This window comes from Grampus griseus (genome assembly GCF_964374135.1).
Source record: "Grampus griseus genome assembly, chromosome: 3".
In the NCBI taxonomy this organism is placed as follows: Eukaryota; Metazoa; Chordata; class Mammalia; order Artiodactyla; family Delphinidae; genus Grampus; species Grampus griseus.
This window is the reverse complement of record NC_139019.1, coordinates 2,653,545-2,674,487: the sequence shown is the minus strand read 5'-3', so window position 1 is coordinate 2,674,487 and position 20,943 is coordinate 2,653,545. Positions and strand designations below refer to the sequence as shown.

General features: G+C 57.6%; 1 protein-coding gene across 1 annotated transcript; it reads right to left on the bottom strand.

The window, feature by feature from the left end:
- Positions 1-11,616: 11,616 nt before the first annotated feature.
- Positions 11,617-17,137, bottom strand: IRX1 (iroquois homeobox 1). The gene is made up of 4 exons (XM_082652433.1): positions 16,629-17,137; positions 12,777-13,800; positions 12,351-12,423; positions 11,617-12,057 (listed from the first exon to the last, which is right to left on the bottom strand). The coding sequence occupies exons 1-4, from the start codon at positions 16,902-16,904 to the stop codon at positions 12,000-12,002; spliced, it is 1,431 nt and encodes a 476-aa protein (XP_082508559.1). The 5' UTR covers positions 16,905-17,137; the 3' UTR covers positions 11,617-11,999.
- Positions 17,138-20,943: the final 3,806 nt, after the last annotated feature.

Here is a 20,943-nt window from a genome sequence, read left to right as displayed (position 1 = left end):
CTCCTGGGAACGGAGGGACTCACGCCTCCAGCCTTCCTGCACCCCTCTGGCCCCGTCACGCCTTGAAACCAGTCGGCGGCCCTTCAGGGATGCCCTTCCTGGTGTGTAAGAGCCCCCGGAAGTTTGGGGAGACAGAGAGACAGGGAGTGGGGAGCAAGGAGGAGGAGGACAGGAGTTTTGCTCTTGGCGGAAGGCAGCCAGGAGATCCAGAGGACGGACTGCACCCAAATTCTTTAGAACCACGGACACCCTGGTTTACGCAGAACACAAATGGCTGTATTCATGGAAAACCAGTGTATGCTTCCCACCGTCAGAGTGTGGGAAATGACATGCCAGCTTGTCCTATTTGGGCATAAAAAGACATTAAGAAAAAATAGCATCGCCTCCTGATGACAGAAGAATGACAACCAGATTCTAAAATACATTGGCTTTGGGATGGAGCGGCTCCGTCCCCAGGGGTGAGAGGAGCATCTGGGGGGTGACAGAGGTCCATGACGGAACGGGGAAGTTCTACCAGATGGCAGCACACCTCATGCGACAATTTCCAAAAGAGGGGCTCCCACAGCGCTAAAACCTCAGAGAGGCAGCCGCACCGCTGGCGGGTGGTCGGGAGGCAGGGAAGGAGCCTGGAAGCTTCTCCTGTTCTAGACTGTTCCCGCAGGCCAGGCATGGTGAGAACCCTGGGCTTCTGGGGCGATTCCTTACCCCAGTCCCCAGGCCCCTAAAATTAAGCAAAGAGTAAATCCCCCCTCACTGCATTGTCAGGGGATTAAATCTGTTACCACACGTGAACTACAAATTACAAACGCCTGGCAGCCAGCAATTGTTCACTAAATGTCAGGAATTATCGATTATCCTAATTCAGGCCCAAGATGACAATGTATCCGTGAGTTCTCATTTCAAACCCACCTCATCCTCTCGCTCTGCCTACGTATGTGCATGTGGTTCATACACAGATGGGAGGGCACCCTGAAGGCAGCAAACAGCCCCTCAAGGCTGCGTGATGGGGAGACAGGTTCTAACGACCCCTAACATGGGTTGCTTTGACCATCACATGTAGCCGCAGCACCGATTCCTTGCTCACCAAAATGAAAGTTACGTTGACAAAATTCCATCCACCAGTGGACTGTCCAGAGAGCATCTTCCTGTACCTGAACCCTGCAGGATGGTCACCCCTAAGGGGTCAGCAGTGACAGCAGGCTGCCCTGATGTTTCCTCACTTCTCCTTCCAAGACAACATGTTCCTAACATGGGAAAGGCATTGTTTTGAGTCAGATACTCCCTGAGACATAGGAGCTGAATACCTGAAGTGACCTACAGAGTGAGGGGCAAGGTGGTCGTGTAACTCTGGGAAGACAGACCCTTCTGCTGTCAGAGGGAAGAGACACTGCAGGATGGTTTTTAAAGCCCCAGAGGGATGCCTGCACATCAAAAGCTATTCAAAATGAGCAGTTGACTCTGATCATTGTAAATAGATCAGAAACATGTGCATTGACTCCATCCCCTTAAAATTATGGCTGGGTGTTCCCAAACGCACAGCATTTGAACACCTCAAACTTTCTAAAAATATTTGGGGTTCAAGGTAAGCTTTCTAAGGAAAACCAAAGCCACATGTTTTCTGATCCTTATACACTTAGCTTATCAAAATGATGTTTGTTGTTTAACAGATATTTGATGTCTGGGGAAGTTTGGGGTCTTTCTTATGGTTTAATTTTTTTTTTTCCTTCTTAGAAATGGGAAGAAGTAATTGCCAAGAGAAAATAACTTTACTCCTTAAAGATGAGGCTGGTTTCAAACTTGGCTAAGAAATTCTTTCCTATCTTTATTTTTAAGCGTGGGCGAAGAGGGGAGGAAAAGCAAGGAGGCAAGTAGGTGCTGGGGATTCAAGGCTCTTTCCCTGGAACGGGTCCTGCACTTGGCTTCCTGGCCCTGAGGGTGGAGGCCAGCTGTGGGCAGCACCCAGCTCTGCCACGGAACTCAGATGGTGCTGCCCACAGTGCTTCATCACTCCTGGAACCAGAGGGGCTTCCAACAACAGCTTATCCTCAGCCTGGCTGCTCATCGGAGGAGAAGCTCTCACGCCTGCATCCTTTCAGCTACGTCCGGAGCAAGTGTCATCCACTTTTTGACTCTCAACTGCGTGAAGAGTAAAAAGAGAAAACACTGTGCACACGTAAAGCTTAATGACATGCATGGAGAATCAGCGACCCTGGAATGGAGGGGAGATCCTCGGGATGAAGGGTCAGGAGATGCTGCTGCCATTGCGTGACGAATACGGGACCCGCCATACACTTAAGTTCCCGCCATTAAAGGGGGACGGACAACATTGTATCATTTCCTTGTTTACTGTGGGGAGTTGACAAATGGCCCTGCCGGCCACGGATGCAGCAGGATGTCCGGGAAGATCTGCTGTCCCTGTGCAGCTTGGCACAGCCACAGACTGGTGCTTGTAGTGACTGGTGCGGCCCCCCAGGGCCTGTGCAGAGGCAGAGCTTGCACCACACGACGGCCTGGGGGTCCCAGCCCTCCAGAGAGCATGGACGACCCTCACCGCCAAGATGAATTTGTTTGGTTCTGCAGTGCTTAGAACCTTCCAGTCCCACACTCAGCTCAAGGGTTAATGAACCAGGAAGGGTGACACTCAGGCCCCTTGTCAGCTGATTCCTTAACAGGAAGGAATTCAATGCGTCCTGGGATCCACGGGGTGTTTCTCCAAGTGTGGGCTCCACCTGGGCTTCAGAATGACCCTGATTTAAAATGCAGAAGACCCGGCCCCCCACGCCTGCTGAAATGGGAATGGGGAAAGGGCTGCTGGGGAACATGCATTTTGAACACGTTTCCCTAAGGGTCCTGCTGCGTCGTTCTCCGTGGGAACAGGGTGAGAGGTATCCGGGAAAGAGGATGGAGGAAGGTAGGTTACCCAGCAGGAGACACGCGGTTCTGGATCTTCATCTCTCCTTATTTGTCTCTCAGCCTCTCTCTCTGTCTCTGCCTGTCTGTCTCTCTCACACACACCCCACCCTGGGCACCTTCTCTTGATCCCCCACTGCCTCTGCTCCCCGAGTTCACCCATCAGATCGTCGCACAGCCACCGGGGCTTTATCTGGAAACCAGGAGGTGACGCCCCCCAGGCCTCGCCCCCTGTGTTCTCATGCAGAACAAGCAAGGGGTCCACGTGCCCCTCCTTCAGGGAGCCCACACCTACCTATAAGCATTTGCTGCCTGTGAGACCACTGTAAATCAGCGGGATGTGGGATTCCAAGAGTGACCACTAGCATCCTCCCATGGACAGAACCCTGCAGACCCCAGCTGAGAGGTTCTAGTGGTCATGATTCTTGCTGCCTCTGCAGAAGCACCTGCTGCGTCCACAGGAGCCCAGATCGATCTGTTCTTCTGTACCTGAAACGTATGTATTTTCCTGCCCAATTCTCAATGTCTCATGATCTTTATCATGACATCACATTCAGCATTCATTTCTGCTTTTGTTTTTACATAAATAAGGTGTAGTCTGCTGAATTAGCTGAGGCTAAATGGACCAACTCCGTCCCAATACAGTGCTGAGCGCGATCCCAATACAGTGCTGAGCGCGATCCCAATACAGTGCTGAGCGCGATCCCAATACAGTGCTGAGCGCGATCCCAATACAGTGCTGAGCGCGATCCCAATACAGTGCTGAGCGCGAAAACCAGAGTCCTGACCTCACACGGCCTCAAAAAGGACGAATAGGAAAACGAAGCCCATGGAGCGCTTCTAGAAAAATCAAAGGGACGTGAGGAACTACACTTCCACCCTAGCCGTGGTGATCCATATAGACGCGCCAGCAACGGACAGTCCAGTGCCAAGAATAAAACACGCAAGTGACAAATTCTAATTCGGGGACAAATTAGCATAAAAATATATTTAAAATGTTCTAAGTTGGAGGACTCATTTGCAACTTCATCAGAATGTAGGGGGATCTAGTGGTCTGATGAAAAAGTATTTATTTACACCGGAGCCCAGGGAGCAGCGCAGAGAGCATATGAGAAAGATTTGTCCACATGGCTTAGTCACACGTGAAGTGCACACACATGCAAAAGCGGAGCACACATGAGGCCGACCCACCCAGAGCCACCTGAGGCCCCTTCAGGGTGGAGCCTGGAAGAGCGGCCCAGGCTCTCCCTGGCACCATTGTAACAGCGTCAAACCATGGACCTCAAACAGGGGCCCTGGTGTCAGGCTCGGGGCAGGGGATCAGCCACTCCATTAGGGCTTATGTTATTGTAAGATCTTTCAGCCAGAAACCAGCTGACATTCCAGCCACATGTCTGCCCAGAGATGGTTCCACTTAGGAGCAATACATACATCCATTCATATATAATCAGAAAAAAAAAAAAAAAAACTGTGAAAGAGAACAGGAAGGGAAACAATCTTACTAGAAACTTGAACTTTCCCTGCACATCTTCCCCTGAAACCCCATGTTTTCAATTATGCCATACTGAATCTATATTGATGCTAATATGTTTGCATTGCTGGCTTTCATTTTATTTTTTTTACAACTCACCACAGGACAGCAAAGTCAAAAATATACCATTCTGATCAACAGGACACATCTGCGGTGAATCCGCACAGAAGCAATTAATTTCCTGGTGGTATTTTTACACTGGGGGCCTGATGCAGGCCCCCATTATACAAACAAAAACTCCAGACAGCTCCTGCTGCCTGATAAAAAATAAATCAGATTGCAGAGGGCTGTTTGGCCCAGGACTGCTACAGGCTATGACTTGTAATGAGGCATCCCGACACTAATTATGAAGCTTATTAAAGACAATTGTCCAACTTGTTCTAAGTGTAACCTATAATCATACTAAAGAAGGCAGACCCCCAGAAGCAGCGGCCGGCCGCCCCCTCGCTCTGCAGAGTGGACTGCGCAGCATAGCCGGGGTTCGGATCGAATCACGGAAGCGGTAGGACTGTGTCTGGCAAATTGGTCAGGATAAATGTGTTGGAAGGGCAGGTGAAAATCACAACTGCTCAGCGGTAATTCACCCATCAGCGCCCCCCTGCCCTCAAACACCTGCCAGGGAAGGGTCCAGAGACCCTCCAAAGCAAACATCACCAGCACAGTATTTTACTGTTACTTATTCTGAATCTTCTCTAAGGTTGTAAAAGCAATATTTCAATGTACTCTTTCAGGAGGGGAAGGGAGAAAAAAAAAGATTAATAAAGATGTTAGGAGGATGAACTGCTGTGAGATTTGGTTAATTATTCCCCACAGGACTGCCCCAGCAATCTGCTGACATTTAGCCCCGACCTTGCAAATCCTCAGTAAATATTAATATATCAACTCAAACAGGGACCGTGGTTTTCTTGGTTCACGGAGCTCGGAGAGATTTGCCACAGTGGGGAAAAATAATGTGCAGAACTGAGGAGACGCGCTGCTTTGATTCCACCTTCTGCTGCGCACATGAGCTGGGAACATCAACAAAATGGCAATGCTGTTCCTTTGCCACAGCCGTAGAGCGACACTTCAGATGCCTTTGCTTCCCTTTGTACAGCCTGCTGGAATAATCCCAAAACCACAGTGGCAAGAGATTAGAAAGGAGGGAGAGGAGACTCGGGTAGAGGAGAAATCGCAGTTGATTATCTGCAAGACTGGAAATTTCAATAACGTGGAGGCCCGCCCTCTACTCCGATCCACTTCCCCAGAACCGTGGGCCCCGGACAAGGGCAGGGGAACGCACCCCTCCCAGGCTCTGGGACTCAGCCTCCCCCTCCCCCATTGCCGCCTGCTGCCCTCCTGGATCCAGGTCCACACAATCCCAGAAGCATATATCCGAGTATGGAAATGGCTGGTTTTGACTGAGGGTTTGCCAAAGGAGAGGGAAAAAAAAAAAAAAAAAAAATGGTGGTTGCTTTTGAAATTTTGCCCTACCTGTGCTAGCGGTGGTGGTATTTTTGGAGGTTTTCTTTCCCATGCCTCAAATTCAGATAGCTGTTATTGACACATCCTCTCATAAATATTTTGAAATTCCTAATGGTTGGATGTTTGCTGAGGGCCCAGGAGGCCTTCAAAGTTCCTGGGCGTAAGAAAGGGGCTTCCTGGGCCACATTTGGTATCAGATGTACTGTGCCGCAGAGTTAATGCGTGATTAATTTTATTCATAAAAATGTTAATCACTTCATTGTGAGATCTTTTTAACATTCACTGCAGCCAGCACCTTTTTAATTTCTCTTTCCCACCGTCTCACAGATGTATTTAATATTTTCAGACATTGCCGCAGCTACCCGAGGACCCGGCAATTAACCATACGTTTAAAATTCAGTAACAAGCAAAGCTACAGCAGCTACAAACAAGCAAACGGGAAAAGACACAGGGAGGAAAGACTGCAAGTGGCCAGCCCGCATGGCTCCCTCTGTCTGCAGTCGCCCCCTGACCTTCCCCGCCCTCCGGGCCACCCTCCCCGGAGTGCCTGAGCTCCGACCCCGCGGAGGAACCCGGACAGCATCTTCCCCGCTCGAAAGGGCAGTTTCAAGTAGAAGGAATTAAGAAAAAAATGTCCTTCGGTTTCAAGGATGTAAACCGTCTCGGGGTTATTGCCACCACTGCGCTCTGCCCCCGAGCCCCGGGATCCCGCGGACTGCGGACAGACAATGGGGACGGTGGGGCGGGAATAGGTGGGTGCGCCGGCCCCCTGGTGCAGCCGGGCCATTGTGTCCCCGCATTCCGCCAGTGCTCAGTCCGCTGGGTAAATGGATTAAGGGGTCAGAGACACCCGCGGCGTCTGCAGAAACCGAACAGCGGCCCGCAGGAAGAGCTGCACTTGCGCCCAACCCGGGCCGGCGGGCGTGCTGGAGGGGGCGGGTAGGGCGTCCACCAGGCCTGAGCACCCCGAGGGCCCTCCCAGAGCCCCCACTGTGCTGCCCGCTCCCCTGCTGGGCTCAGGGCCACCGCCTTCTCTGACCTCCCACTGAAGACAGTTCCAGAATTTCTGACCACCCCAGGGGCCTCCCCAACCTGTGCTACCCGGGTGACTCGCATGGGCCCTGGGCCTTCTCCTGCACTGAAAACAAATGATAAGAAAGAAATGTTAAGGCTGCGTGATACAAAGATGAATGGATACATTGATAGTATCTATTGACACATTTTCCTCCACCTAAAAGAAACTTTTCTTTTCATCTGAAAAGAAATTAAATATTTTCATAAGCCTCTAAAAGCACTGTGGCCCCAGGCCCTGTGGTCCCTGTGCCACCGGGTCCCCTCTGTCCCCCCTGTGCTGCCCCAAGGGGGCCCATTTTCAGATGTCTGTACTGGGAGGGAGGGGTATGCATCCAGCTGCAGTAGCTGGGGCACAAAGGCAGCCAGCAGGCCCCGTGGGATGACCTTCTGAGGCCTCTCAGCTCGGAGCTATAATTAGGGCCACTGGCTCAGAGGGGCGCTGGGGCAGACCTGCAGGCTCTCTGTCCCCAGCAGAGCTGAGGGGGGGACGGCTGTGGAGCTTCTTACTCGGAGAGACCAGTCACCCCATGCCCCTGGGTGGACAGGCGCAGCCCAGGAAACCTTTCCTGGGGGCCCTGCTCCCTTCAGGCCAGTTCAGAGGACCCCTTGAGGCGGCTGGGCACTGTCACTACTCCTAGAGCGCACCCCTCTACCTCCTTGTTCTACCTCCTGGCCCACCCAACCCTGGATTCGCCACCCCAGGGCCAAACCTCCCCCGCTGACCCCCCCACCTGGAGCTGCATCCCCCAGTTGAGGCCAGAGAGATGAGACAGGAAGCTCCCCAGGGCCAGGCAAGTCGAGGGACCACAAGGCACAGGGCGCGTGCTCAGTGTCAGGTCCCCAAAGCTTCCTCTCTCCGGGCGCTGGGAGGAGGCCTGAGTGCCTGCCTGACTGACTCATGCCCCAGTGCTGGGCCCTGCAATGCGGCCCGGGCAGCCCAGGCGGGGAGCAGAGACAGCCGGAGGCTGGGCAGGCTTCCCAAGCCCCTACGGCCTGTGTACCCCAAACCTGTGCCAAGCCACCCCCCACCAGCAACCCCCTCTGGCCTTAGCTTCCTTCCCTCCTTTCTGACCTCCAACTTGAATGCCCCAGGGGCAAAATCCCATTCCCATGGCACACTTCCCGCACCACGTTCAGGACAGTGCTCTGGGCTCCAATCTCGCCATAAACCCGGGCAGCCAGCCGGCAGCCTCCGCCCCAGCCTGACCCTGCCTCGGCCACCAGCAACCCCGGGCCTGCCGGCACCGTCAGGAAACCCCAGGGCTGGAGGGCCAGAAAGAGGCCTCGGCTCAGGAGACGGGTTCGGGCAGAGGGGCCAGGGCCCTGCCAGGGCCTCCACTACAGGAAAGAGGACCGGCGCCCAGACTGGGGCATCACCGCCACGGGTGTGCGCCCACCCTGACCTCTCGCTCTCCTCTCCCCCTCCCTCCCTCTCCTCCGGCTTCCTAGCTCCCCGGCAGCCCATCTACAAGGACGACTGAAACTTTATAGGACATGATTCATCGGGTGGCAGCCCTTCGGAGTCACGGCGAGTATTACATTAATCAGTGTCAGGCCACTAAAACCGAGATATGAATATGAATTCTCCATATTGCAGGCGAGATAAATGTGCTGGTGATTATAATTGATCGGGGGAGGGAGGGAAGGAGGGTGGGAGCAGTGAGGTTTCGGAGACCAGCGGGTCACCGATTGGGATGGGGCCTGCACCCACCCCCCAAGTCCTCAGACCAGCAATGTCTGAGGGGAGATGCTGGTCTAGAAAAACCACACCTGGATCATCTCCCCGTCACCTCTGCCAGCCTGAGCTGGAGCAGAGAGGTCTCCAAATCGGGTTTCCTCTTTACCCTCTCCCCAAAAATAAGACCTAATAAAGACAGAAGTCTGCTGTCCTGGACACGGGGTACCCTTTCTATGGGAACCTGGTCCCTGAGGAGGAGGGAGGCCAAGTTGCCAGCATTAATCCAGTGGACATCCCTCACCCTTACCCATTTTCAGGTTTAGTCTCCTCCTTACAGGGCTACTGCCACCCTCTGAAATTGTGCTGGGTACCGGTAGGGGAAGGTGGGAGAGAGCACCTCTGTTCACACAGAAAGTACCAGAAGAACTTCCACTTTGGCTTTAAAGAGAAGGGGGTTTCTCTGTGCACTCCCAGATATTTCAGGTGCTGAAACACTGGGCTCATCAGGACCTCCCCGTGGGGTATCGCACACCCCTAGGCGTGCACACCCTTAGGTGGCTGCAGTGGTTGGGAAAGATATAAACAAACAGCACACAAAGGACACAAATGCTTTTCAATGCTCAATTAAAAATTCATGTCTAGCTCTTCAATGGAGGAAAATTATTCTGAGGCTGGCAATCTGATTTCTTTGCAGTGAAGCTTTGGTCCCCAGGAGGGGGGCACGGACCCTTCACGACTTCTAGGCCACAGGGTTCTGAGGCCTCAGACCCCCCCCCTGGTGGCTCAGCCACCTGGGCGGCAGCATCCAGGGGTCCCAAATGTATTGGATAGAAAGAAAGAATGGAAATATGGGTTGAAAGCAGAAACACCTGCATGGACCATCCTATTTGATTCTGGGGTTTAGGAGTAAAGACAGTGGAACTGGGCCAGGGGCAGAGGACTCCATAGCCCACCTGAATCCCACCTGCTGCTTCCGGCAGTAGCTCAGAAGGGGTTTCCCCGCACGTTTTGTCCGCCAGAGCAGCTTGTCTGTGGGCCAAGAACGCACTTCCTCATCAGAGGAGCAGAGCACTGCTCCTCTAAGATCTAGCAGCACGCACTCGCCCAAGAACACAGGAGGCGTCGGGTCCCAGAGGTCAGGGTGGGACCCAAGGTTCTGTTCCAGAGCTCTGCAATGGGGAGCGGAGGGCCGCACTGTCCCCTGCAGTCCTAGCATCGAGGGCAGGCCAGAAGCTCCTCTCTGACTCGGCAAGGGACCCTGGGGACAACGTGGACACCCGGAGTGGAGCCTGGTTCTAGCCCTTCTCCCCAAACGCCAGCAGCCTACACAGTAGGCCCAGCAACACACACTCCCGATTTCAAACAAGTGGGTGGCACTCTAGAACACAGAGGAAGCCCCTCCAACATAATTCGAGGCTCGCGTCCACAGCACCCCCAAAGCCAAGGACCCCCAGATTTGGGGCCCTACCCCAGGAGCGAGATTGACGCCTCCACCAGGGCCCTATTCCGCTTGCGGCCCATAGAGGGCGCCTCGAGCACGTCCGTTCGGACTGGAAGCGGCTCCACCGCGGCCGCCGCCCGCCAGCCGGCCCTCGGCTCGGCTCCGCGGCCCGGCTCTCCAGCGGCTCCACGCTCCGCACCCGCGCGCCCCGACGTGCCGTCGGGCCACGCTTGCCGCGGCCGCCCCTTCGCACTTCCTCCCGCCTCTGGGGCGGCAAGCGGGGACCTTTTCCTCTAGACCGATGGCGGCGGGGGGAGGCGCTGGAGAAGGACGCGGGCGCGGGGGGCGGCGGTCCGGTGGGTGGCGCCCGCTGGTTCTGGGCACGAGCGCCCCTTTCCTCGCCGCAGAGGAGCCAGGGGCAGCCGGCCGCGCCTGGCTTTCTCCTCCCGCAGCCGCGTCCCTCGCCGCCGCGAGCGGCCCCGGGACAGCGGGTCCCGAGGGTCTCGAGGGCGAATCTGGGGCTCGGCTCGGGGTGGGGGAGGTCCTGTCCGACCCCGGGGACTCGGCCTCCTCCCCACTGGGCCGGGTACCTCCGCAGCCCCCATCCTCACTGGCAGTTTTAGAAAGCCTGCTTTCGCGGTGTTCACCAATTCAAGGGTCCTGCACCCTCTGGAAGTGCAGGCTGCGCATCCAGCTCCGCACGCCCCACGGCCCTCAGTCCTGACCAGTGCGGTTCCCGAGGCTCCGGGCCGGCTCCTTCTGCATTGTTTCCTACCATCACTCCAGCTACCTCCCAGCCCAGCGGCCATTTGGGCGTTACTGGCTCCTCGGCTCGCTCGCTGGGTGCGCCCAGTGCAGGGCGCATGAGTTTAAAGGGGCGTCCCTGGGAGACCGAAGCCCGCTCCCCTCTTTGTCACCCCCACACACTACTGCAGCCCCGTTGCTCACACGCCCAGAGAACCACAGAGCTGCATCCCTGGCAGGAGAGTTAAAAGAAAAAAAATTCCAATTTCTCCATGAGTGATTTAGCCAAATAACTAAAAAATACACTGAAAGCAAAATTTCATACTCCATTATGTCCTCATTCTACCTATGAAACGCCCCGACGCCACGATGCACCGCTGAGACAACTGGTTATAAACTGATTTCAAATACGAAGTCCTCCTTTGGGGAGAGGATTGGAAATTCTTTTCACTTTTCCCCCATCGTTGCCCACTTCAAAAGATCGTTTTATAAACTGCCTAAAATCAAACTCATTTATGTCTTGAGAAGGGCGTGTCCAGATAACTGTGTAAGAGTTGGAAAGAACTGAACTGCCAACAAGGACTGCCCTGGTGACATTAACAAACGCAACACCGATCAGGAGACTGAGAAGCACCCGCCTTTGGGGTGGAAACTCCCCCGGAGCTTCTTTCCGCAGCCACAGGCACTAGAGCCCTGCCACGATGCCAGGATTCCTGATTCCAGGATTGAGGACGTCCCCAGCGACACCCAGCCACACACAGCAGCAGGAGCAGTGGCCATCATTTCATTTAGTTTATTAGACAAAAATATATGATTTAGACAGGTTCGCTGACGCGCTATTTACAATCTGAAATCACTCTATATACAGAAGGAAAAAAAAAAAAAAAGAAAGACAGAAGCACATGGGGGCATTTACCGAACTGTAATCGCCCAGAGCACGGTGACGGCCCCCCGGGGCGGCGGGCAGAGGCCGGGCTGCCTGGACGCGAGCTCGGGCCGGACGAGCCCCTTTCTGCAGAAAGCGATGGATGGGAGTCCTTGACTTCGTTGCCAGATTTGCCCTTTACACCAGTTTGAAATATTTGTCTTGATTCCTCCCTCACCCCCTCCCTCCCGAACTTCTCCCCCCTCCCCCCGCAAAAGTAAAAGAAGACCCTGGATCAGGCTGATGGGAGGGCTGCTAGGATCCTCGGCGTCCCCTCCTGCGGGGCCAGCGAGCTGCAGGGGAAACACAGCAAGACAAGAAGAACACAGCGCTGTCAGTGGATGGAAGCTGGGACCCAGCATGGCCGGTGCTGCCAGCCAAGCGCCTGGGGGGCGGCGTGACCTGCCCCCGCGAGGCTCCCGGCTCGGGAGAAACCGGGGCGGACTATGCTGGCCCGGGCGCCCGGCTGGTGGACAGCGCCCCATCCACGCTAACTACGCGACCCCTCTGCCGCCTGCCACTGCTCAGCCTCCGGCCCCCGAATCCCCCTCGCCCCTACCCAGAGGTAAACACCAACGGCACTCACTTGTCGCGCACGGGCTGGAAGGGCGACTTTAACTGCTGTGCCGGCGAGTCCGGCCTGGGGATGAGGTCTCTCTCTGCGAGGGAGGGGAAGAGGCAGAGCGTTAGGGCCCAGAGACAGTGGGGGGAAGGGGTGCCGCAGAGGGGCACAGGCCTCCTCCCCCCCCACCCCGCCCCGTTCCTGGGAAGTGTCTCCAGGGAAACCTCCCTGCCTCCCCCGGGACAGGCCAGCGGGTAGAGCTCAGCTTTCTCGGGAGAGCCGGAGGGCCGTGGCCTCTCTCCTTGAATTCAGGCAGGGATTACTGCTCAACCCCGAGCTCAGCGGTCACCGCCTCTCACCCTCCGGGGCCAGAGCTCCCCTCCATCCCCAGCATCGCCCGGGCTCCGGATTACTGGCCTGGGGCAGGGCGGACGTCCCGGGGCGCTGTACCTGGGAGCGAGGGGCTGCTGCGGGACGAGGCCTTGTCGCCGTGGAGCACCCCCGCGGCCACGGTGACGGGTGGCTGCGGCGGCGGCGGCGGCGCGGACAGGTGCGGGCCGTGGGGCGCGCCAACGCCCAGGAAGGAGCGCACGTTGAGCAGCGAGCCCTGCGTGAGGAACGCGCCGTTGGTCCAGTTGGAGAACTTGCCGATGTGGCAGGTGTACAGTCCGTGGCTGGGCAGGAAGGCCGGGTGTTGCAGCGGCGCGCCCGCGGGGGGCCCGTGCGCGCCCGCATGGCCGGCGGGAGGCGGAGAGGCCTTGGGCGCGCCGTCGGGGCTGGTGGCCGTCTCGGCCAGCGACCAGATCTTGGGCTTGCTGTGCGGCGCGCCCTGCAGGCCGCCCGCCGCGGCGCCCGGACTCAGCAGGCGCGTGCTGCCAGGCTCCGGGACCTCCTTGGCCAGGCCCAGGGGGGAGTCTTGGGGCTTGAACGTGTCGGCGGCCGCCAGCGGCGAGCCCTGGTCCCGGGCGAGGGCGGCAGGCGCGGCGGGCGCGCGCGGCGCCTCGGCTTTGTCCTCGTCATCCTCGTTGCTCTGGTCGCCGTCGTGCTCGTCGATCTTGTCGATGTCGATGCTCTCCAGGTCGATCTCCTCGTCGTCCTCGGCCTTCTCAGGGTCCCCCTCGGTATCGCTTCCGAAGAGAGTGCCGTCCTCCTGGTCCTTGCTGCGCGCGCCCCACGTCACCTTGTTCTCCTTCTTGAGGCGCCGGCGCGCGTTGGCGAACCAGGTGGAGACCTGCGTGAGGGTCATCTTGGTGATGATGGCCAGCATGATCTTCTCGCCCTTGGTGGGGTAGGGGTTCTTGCGGTGCTCGTTGAGCCAGGCCTTGAGGGTGCTCGTGCTCTCGCGCGTGGCGTTCTTGGGCCGCCCAGGATCCCCGTACTGGAACTGCCCGTAGGGGTAATAGGCCGGCGCCGTGTGGGCGGCGAAGGTGGCGGGGTGCACCCCGGGGTTGTCCTTGAGCTCATACTGTGAACCCTGCAGCCACAAGGCCCAGCGAGAGAGTAGAGAGAAAGCAGGGGGAAGAGAGAGAGAGAGAGAGAGAGAGAGAGAGAGAGATGAGTCCCCCAAACTGGGAAAGTGGGAGGCAGACGCTCCCGCCGGCTCCAGAATGGGAAGCCTAGTCCTAATGCACCACCCGGGTTGGAAGAGGGGGTCAGACCAGAAGCTGCCTCCAGAAACTGCCCTTCCACCCAGCATGGAGGTATTTTTGTCACTCAAGAAAAGTTGCAGAATCCTAGAATCTCTAGAAGACCACAGCGGGAGCCGCAGCCCCTAGGATTTCCCTAGGCCGCCCGCAGGGCTCCCAGCCCCACCTCCCAAAACAACTCCAGAAGCCCGGGTGTCCAAGTTTATCTCACACTCGCTAGAGGGGAAAACCTTTTAACCAGGCTGATAAAACAGTTTCTCCAAACGTAGAGAACCAAGAGCCCAGGCCCCCTCCCTTTGACCCTGAGGGGGTCAAACAAAATAAACCATCCTGAGTTTTCTGAGACTCCAAATCCACCAGCAATTTAAAATGAAAGCACACTCCTTTTAGCTCCCAAATTAACCTGCATAGAATGGCTCGCCCGCCCCGCACTTAAAGGTCTACAGTGGGTGACAGGTAATTTAAAATTTTAATCCTGGCCATCACCGACAACAATAACAAAAACACCATTTGTTTTTTTTAAATACAAAAAGAGGGTTTATCCGGTAAAACATTAACGGGAGGGCCCTGAGCACCAACCGCGCGGAGCAGAACTGTTTCCTAGGCCTCTGCTCCGAGACTTTATCTCTCAAGTTTGACTTTGATCAGGAGCAAGTAAGCACAGACTGTTTGCAAGGCATTTAGAGGCCGTGATTTATTTGCAATCAATATTCTTTTTATCATCGGTAGTAAAACACAGCAAGTCAAATTATCCCATCAGGTTTTTTGGTAAATAACATTTTATCTTTCTAACAACCTCATTAGGCCTCATTATTACCATAAATTGCCCAGACAGACATTCACTCACAATTTTATCTTTTGGACTTCCAAATCCCCAACCGTAAAGGCTTGGAAACCTAGACCTAGAATTTGGGTTTGGATTTAGGCTTCCTTTCCAGGAAGCATCAAGAGACCAGGAGGAAACACATGCACACGTATATCTACCTTTGGGGGCGGGGTGGTTGGATTTCTATATAGTTTCCCCTCCGTAAAAGAGAAAAAAAAACAAGCATCTCCCTTCCCAACCTCACTACAATGGGAGCAGATCCTCACCATAGAGGCCCCCCTCCCCTACAAACGCACGCGGGTTTCCCAACTGGCACACATCTGTATTCAAAATTTCTGTAAAAAAAATATAATCCTCCATGTAAAAATTGTCGAGTTGTTGTGTTAGCAGAGAGGGAACCGGGACTCTGGAGAAAGTTGCAAAAAGCAGAAGATTTCTTTGACTAATTAGTTCGGTGGTCGAGGCCCAGAGACAAGGTTTCTCCGGCCAGATTTCGTTTTTGCCTAATCTTTGCAAAATGTACTTTGCACTTTTCTAATTATTTTCGTTGTAACTGCAAGGAAGACATTTCGGCCTCGTCTCTGCTGGGAATTCTTTTTGAAAGGATACCTTGTAAATCTCTCAACGCTTCCCCCTGCATCCCAGCCGCCAGAACAAAATGGGAGCTGATCTTTTTTGATAGCAACCGATCTGAAAGGCAGCTGGGGCCGCTTTCAGAGAAATAGGCTTTCTTTTCAAAACTACAAGAAAAGTTACAGGAAAACACACCGGCCGCTTTGCTCCTTTACTATTGTCGGGTATGTATTTCCTGCCTCTTCTTCGCGGAGTGGGGAGACGTGGCGGGGGTGTATGGGTGGGCGGGGGGGGGGTCCTCGCAAATTGCGTGACCCCGCGGGCAGCAGTGCAGGAGGGGTCTGCCTCCCCGACCCGCGCGCCCGGCGAGCCATTCCCAGCAGCCCGAAGTTTAAGGCAGACTTTGCAGTCAGACCTAGGAAAATGGACCCTTTAGATCAACGGCCCCGCGGAGCATGAAATTTGCAGCCCCCGACTCCTCCATGTGACACCCACTGGGGCAGGAGCCTAAGAGGACAGCATTTATTTTAAGCCCAGGGACACCGCTCTCTTCAATCCTCCATTATGCAACGCAGGAAGAAAAGTGCTTTTCTTTCGGTGCAAATGAAATGAAAACTTTGGCAACTTACGAAAGTCAAAGCAAACACCATTTCAGACGCCAACAATCCTTTCGCCTTCATTTTTTGTTTAATTTCAAATTTGCGCTCAAGCCTCTAAGAGACCCCTCGGCCTGTCGGATCTCCATTGTTAGGTTTATTTTGACCGCCTCTACTACGCTTTAAAAGGTTCAGATACAACTGCAAGAGCCCTGCCAAAGAGGGAGAAAATCGAGTCTCCCTGGCTCAGCCCAAACGCTGAAATATGGTCGCGCCAGCGGGGCCCGCGGGCCGGGAAGGGGCGTCCGGGTAAACCGGGCCGAGCCGCCCCGCCGCCACCGAGCCAGTGGCGCCGGGCGAGATTGGCCCCGACCTCCAGCGCCGGCCGCGCGCCCCGGGCCTGCTCCCGCGGCCTGCCGACTCCCAGCAAGACCCCCTGCGCAGCCCGAGCCTCCCACCTCCCGGCTTCCCGGGGCGCGTGGCGGGGCCGCTCCCGGCCGGCCTCTTCGAGCGCCCGCGGCCAACACCTCCTCGGCCCCGCCGGCAGGGCCGATCCGGCGCCCGCTCTCGCCTCCCGCGCCCCGAGCTGCCCCGGGACCCGGGACCCGGGACCCGGGCCCCGGGCCGCGTGCTGGGCGCCGAGCAGGCCAGGCTCACTCACCATCTGCGAGAAGAGGCTGAGGTCCGCGGCGTAGGGCAGGAAGGCGCTGTAGTTGGGCGCGCCCGCGTACGGGCCGGCCGCCGCGTACATGCCCAGCACCGAGGTGACGGCGGCCGCGCCCGCGCCCGCGCCCAGCTCCGCCGCCCCGGGCCGGCCCGACGAGGCGGCGGCGGCCGCCGCGGCAGCCGCGGCCAGCACTCCCGGGCGCTCGCCGCCGTAGGCGCCGGGCCCCGCGGGGCTCAGGTACTGCGGGTAGCCCAGCTGCGGGAAGGACATGTCCGCGGACTCGGTGGCGGCGGCGGTGGCGGCGGCGGGCAAGTATTAAAGGGTGGAGGGGAGGGGGGAAGCGCAGGGGGCGGGGGAGGCGCGGTTTGGGGAGCGGGCCGCCGGCCGGGCGCGCTCGGGCCGGCCCGGAGGCGGGGGCCGGTGGCTGCTCCTCGGCCGGGTGCTCGCTGGCGCCCGGCTCCCGCCTGCGCCCGGATCCGCGATCGCGCGCCGACTGCGGCGGCCGCCCTCCGCTCGGCGGCGGGGCTTTCAGACACAATTTGAAGTTGATGCTTTGATTGGCATCCCCTTGAGCGCTGGCCCCGCCCCCGGCTCCCCTCCTGCCCCCTCCCTGCCTCCCGCCCGCCCTCGCCGGCTGCTCCCGCCCCTCCCGGCGAGCACGTGGTGCCCAGCGCCGGCCGGGCCACCTCCTCCCGCGGTGGCCGCGCGAGCGGCCGGGCAACGGGTGCGGGCCCGAAGGCCGCGGGCTCCTTCCCCGCCGGCCCCCGGGGCTGTCTGACAACCTGTCGACGCCGGTTTACAGCTGTCGGACACCGCAGCTGGCCGTTTCGCAGCCGAGGTGTGTCCTGCTTGCTCACAAAAAACACCTCGGCGCCTGCTTTTCCACCGTTCGGGCGGCGGGGAAGGGGCGGGCGGGAGCGCGATGACAGCCGGCGGGGAGCGGCCTCTCCTCCGAGGTCCATGCTGCCTTTGGCTCCCCGGGTCATCTTTGGCGGAAGTGCCACGAAACCGGCGTGGAGCGACACACCGACGCGGGCGTGGCGTCCCCGTGGCCCCCACTAGGTATTAACAGGTCATCAGGCAGGGGCTAGGCTGGCCTCGCTGCACTTGGAGAAGCGGGAAGCGTCCGATCCCTGCAGGCTTTTCCAATTGTGAAAACTTTGAGAAAGGGCAACCCCAGCTGGGAAGACACTAGCTTGGGGGAAGCAGATGGTCGGTTCTTGGGGGTGAGGGGAAAGGACCATTTTTCTTTGCGGAGGAAGGACCACTGCGGCCGGGAGGGAAGCAATCCGCCCCCACCCCGGTGATGGGAGAGGCCAGCCTGGCCTGGACCCCCTCGTTTGTCCACTAGGTGAGCAACGGCAGGAAGTAAACTTGTGTGGAGCGCGCCGGCCCGAGGCGGCGCCGCGACCAGGCCGGGGACCCGGCTTCCCTCTCCTCCCCCCGCCAGAAGAGCGGCGAGCGACCCGGCGGGGCAGAGCGCGCGCTGGGAGGTGGCTCCGGATTGCCTGGGGTCCCGTGGGGCTGGGGCACAGACGCCGAGGGCAAGGTCCTCCTCGCCTCCCTGTGTCCTGGACCTCTCGGGCAGGCCGCTTCTGCGCTGCGCTCAGTGGCTTGGTCCTGGAGGCCAGGGGGGGAGCGCACCCAGGGTACCTGCCTGGCCCCCCGGGGCCGCTTTGCGCTCCATCTCCTAAGCTGCAGCCGGCGCCAGGCGTGTACTCCCTGCTGCTGCGTTCGGGCACGCGGAACCCGGCGGGAATTTCATCCAGGGACCTGGGTGGTGGCCTCGTTTGGGGGCCGTTTGGGGCAACAGAACTGAGGCCATGCCCCCAGAACGCTGTGATGCTGGTGACCTGGGCCACCTGTACCCTGGACACCGACCCGATCACCATCCTCTAGTTCCCTATTCCAGCGGCCCCAACCTACTAGGTCCAAGGACTCCCCGAGCATCAGGAAAGATCCCGTTTCCCCCATCTGGGGGCCTGAGGACAGTCACAGAGCCACCACCTATAATTAGCAACAATAACGCCCATAATAGTAATTACTAATTACCAGCTGTGTAATCAGGCTTTATTTTCTGTGTTCAGAGTCAGGTTTTCTTCCTGTTCATAACGTCCTCCCTCTTCTCCAACCCCTACCCCCACCCCACCAACCAGTCCCTGCTCATGCCAGAAACCCCATGCAACTGCCTGGGCTCCTTTCCTGCTCTGACAGCTTCTGGGGGGCCGCAGGTGGTCAGTCCTGCTCTGGGAAGCCCCTAACCACAGCTTCCTCCTGCTGCCCAGCCCGCCACCCTGCACTGCCCAGCTCCCTCTCCCCCAACTCCCTCTCCCCAAAACAAACCGACTGGCCATCCCCACTGCTGTCCTGTTTAGCAAACTCCAGTGTCACATTTCACGGTGACAGGTAAATACAGGTGAGATAAGCCCTCTTGTGTGACTTGGAGAACCAGGTGGAATGTAAGCCCAGAGAAAATACTCAGTGTCAAGATTCAGCCACAGGGATGAATCACCTGCCCACCTCCTACCTGCAACAGCCCACCTTGACTCCCATCACACTGTAGCCCTCACAACCTGGGGGGAGATGGAGGGAGACAGGGCAGCAGCCTTTGTCCTGACCCTCAACCAGGCCAGTAGTGCCACCCGCTGTGCCTGGTCTGTGCCACCTCCTTTCTGGTCATGAAGTGATTGTAGGTTCCTGAAGGCACCTGGGAGGTGAGTGGGAATGGCACACCAGAAATGGTGCCTGAGGATAAGGAGGTGATGGGGGAACTAGTACCAGAAAGGCCTGTGGCTTTGCTCCCAGGGAGCCCTGGAGAGGTGCCTGTGGCCTTTCTCTTTCCCTGAGGGGTCAGGTGCTGGGATCCTAATGGAGCCTGGCAACCACCGCTCCCCATCTCTTCCCTGCTTTCTCCTTGGCCCTTTACCCCAAAACTTGCACGTGGAAAACTAGGAAGCAACGTCAACAAAAATTAAAATTAAAAAAAGAAGAAATCTGCTTCCCATCGTGGAGGGGGGAGGAGAAGAGAAGGATCTAGAGACCTGCTGGCTCGACGTCTTCCCACCAGCCCTCTACTCATTTTTATCATCAAGCGGTCCAGGGGGGCCCAGGAAGGCCCGGGGTGCCTGAGCCAAGACAGCAGGCCCTGTGCCCGGCCCTCGGGCTGACTTAAATACCGCCTAATGGATCCAGAACTTTCCCCAAAGAGGCCGGCCCAGTGCACCACCTAAGCCCTCTGACGTCCAGGGCTGTCACTCTGGTGGCCCAAAAGGCGCGGGGTCAAGAGACGGACCAGCCTGGTCCTGCGCCCGGACCCGCGGGCACCGGAGGGGTACGCAGGCTGCGGGGCTTCGGCCGCCCCGCTGTCGAAAACCGACAGCCTGGGGCCCTGCTGCTCAGGATGGGTGACTGGGGAGAGACCCGCTTCTCAGATCTTCAACCACCGTCCCCGCCTCGCAAGGGGTTGCTCAGGCAGGCCGGGCCACTGGTCTGGAAGCCTCGCCGACCAGAGCATCCCCCGACCCTGTTGCCACAGGTCTTCACTGAGCCGGAGGCAGGGCCTGGGAACGGTGCAAAGCCAGACCTAGGGGTCGCTGCGCGGCCGAAGTGGAGCTCCGCCCGGGCGGTGTCCTGGCTTGGATCTGGGAGCCCTGTGCTCAGTAAGGACCCCCACTCAGGGACCCGCGGCAGTTGGCCCCATCGCAGGCGCAACCCCGCGGAGCTCAGCAGGGGCAGTTGCCGGGACCCTTTGGCTGGAAGGCCCGGACCCTCTGCGCGCCGCAGCTGGGACGTGGGCCTCTGGGTGCACTCGTGTGTGTGTGTGTGTGTGTGTGTGTGTGTGTGTGTGCGTGCACGGCGCTTGTGTGCAGACTAGGCTCCGGAGGGAGGTGACTCTGGTGGGGGGGGGGGGAGAGGGCCCGGGGATGTGTACCGGGCGGGGCGGGGGGGTGGGGGACGGAGGTACTGATGCACGGTGCGTGTTTGAGCCAACTCGATGGAAAGTTTACTCGCTCCTTTTCATTATTGGGGGTGGGCGGTGCTAGTTTTCTAATAGGAGGGAATCGTTATCACCAATCCGAAAAATACCGTGTCCTTTTTCTTTCCCCAGCCCCTCGATAAAAGTTCATCCAGCTCTCTTTCCTCCCCCTGCCCCCCACATATTTACATAAGGATGAGATTAAACCAACCAAACGGCATCCTCATTTACAATTTCATTTCTTCTGAAATAATTCTCCACCGATTTTGAAGCGTTGCTGACCTAGGTCTCTGAAGAAGAGGAGGAAGCTCGTGGGGAAACAGCCCACTCCCT

Bases quoted from the DNA above. Each gene is read 5' to 3' on its own strand.
- IRX1 (XM_082652433.1), bottom strand. From the start codon at position 16,904: ATGTCCTTCCCGCAGCTGGGCTACCCGCAGTACCTGAGCCCCGCGGGG. The intron at 13,801-16,628 runs GTGAGTGAGCCT...TTGTGGCTGCAG, and splicing joins TCAGCCTCTTCTCGCAGATG to GGTTCACAGTATGAGCTCAA. The intron at 12,424-12,776 runs GTACAGCGCCCC...CCTCCCTCGCAG, and splicing joins CAGCAGCCCCTCGCTCCCAG to AGAGAGACCTCATCCCCAGG.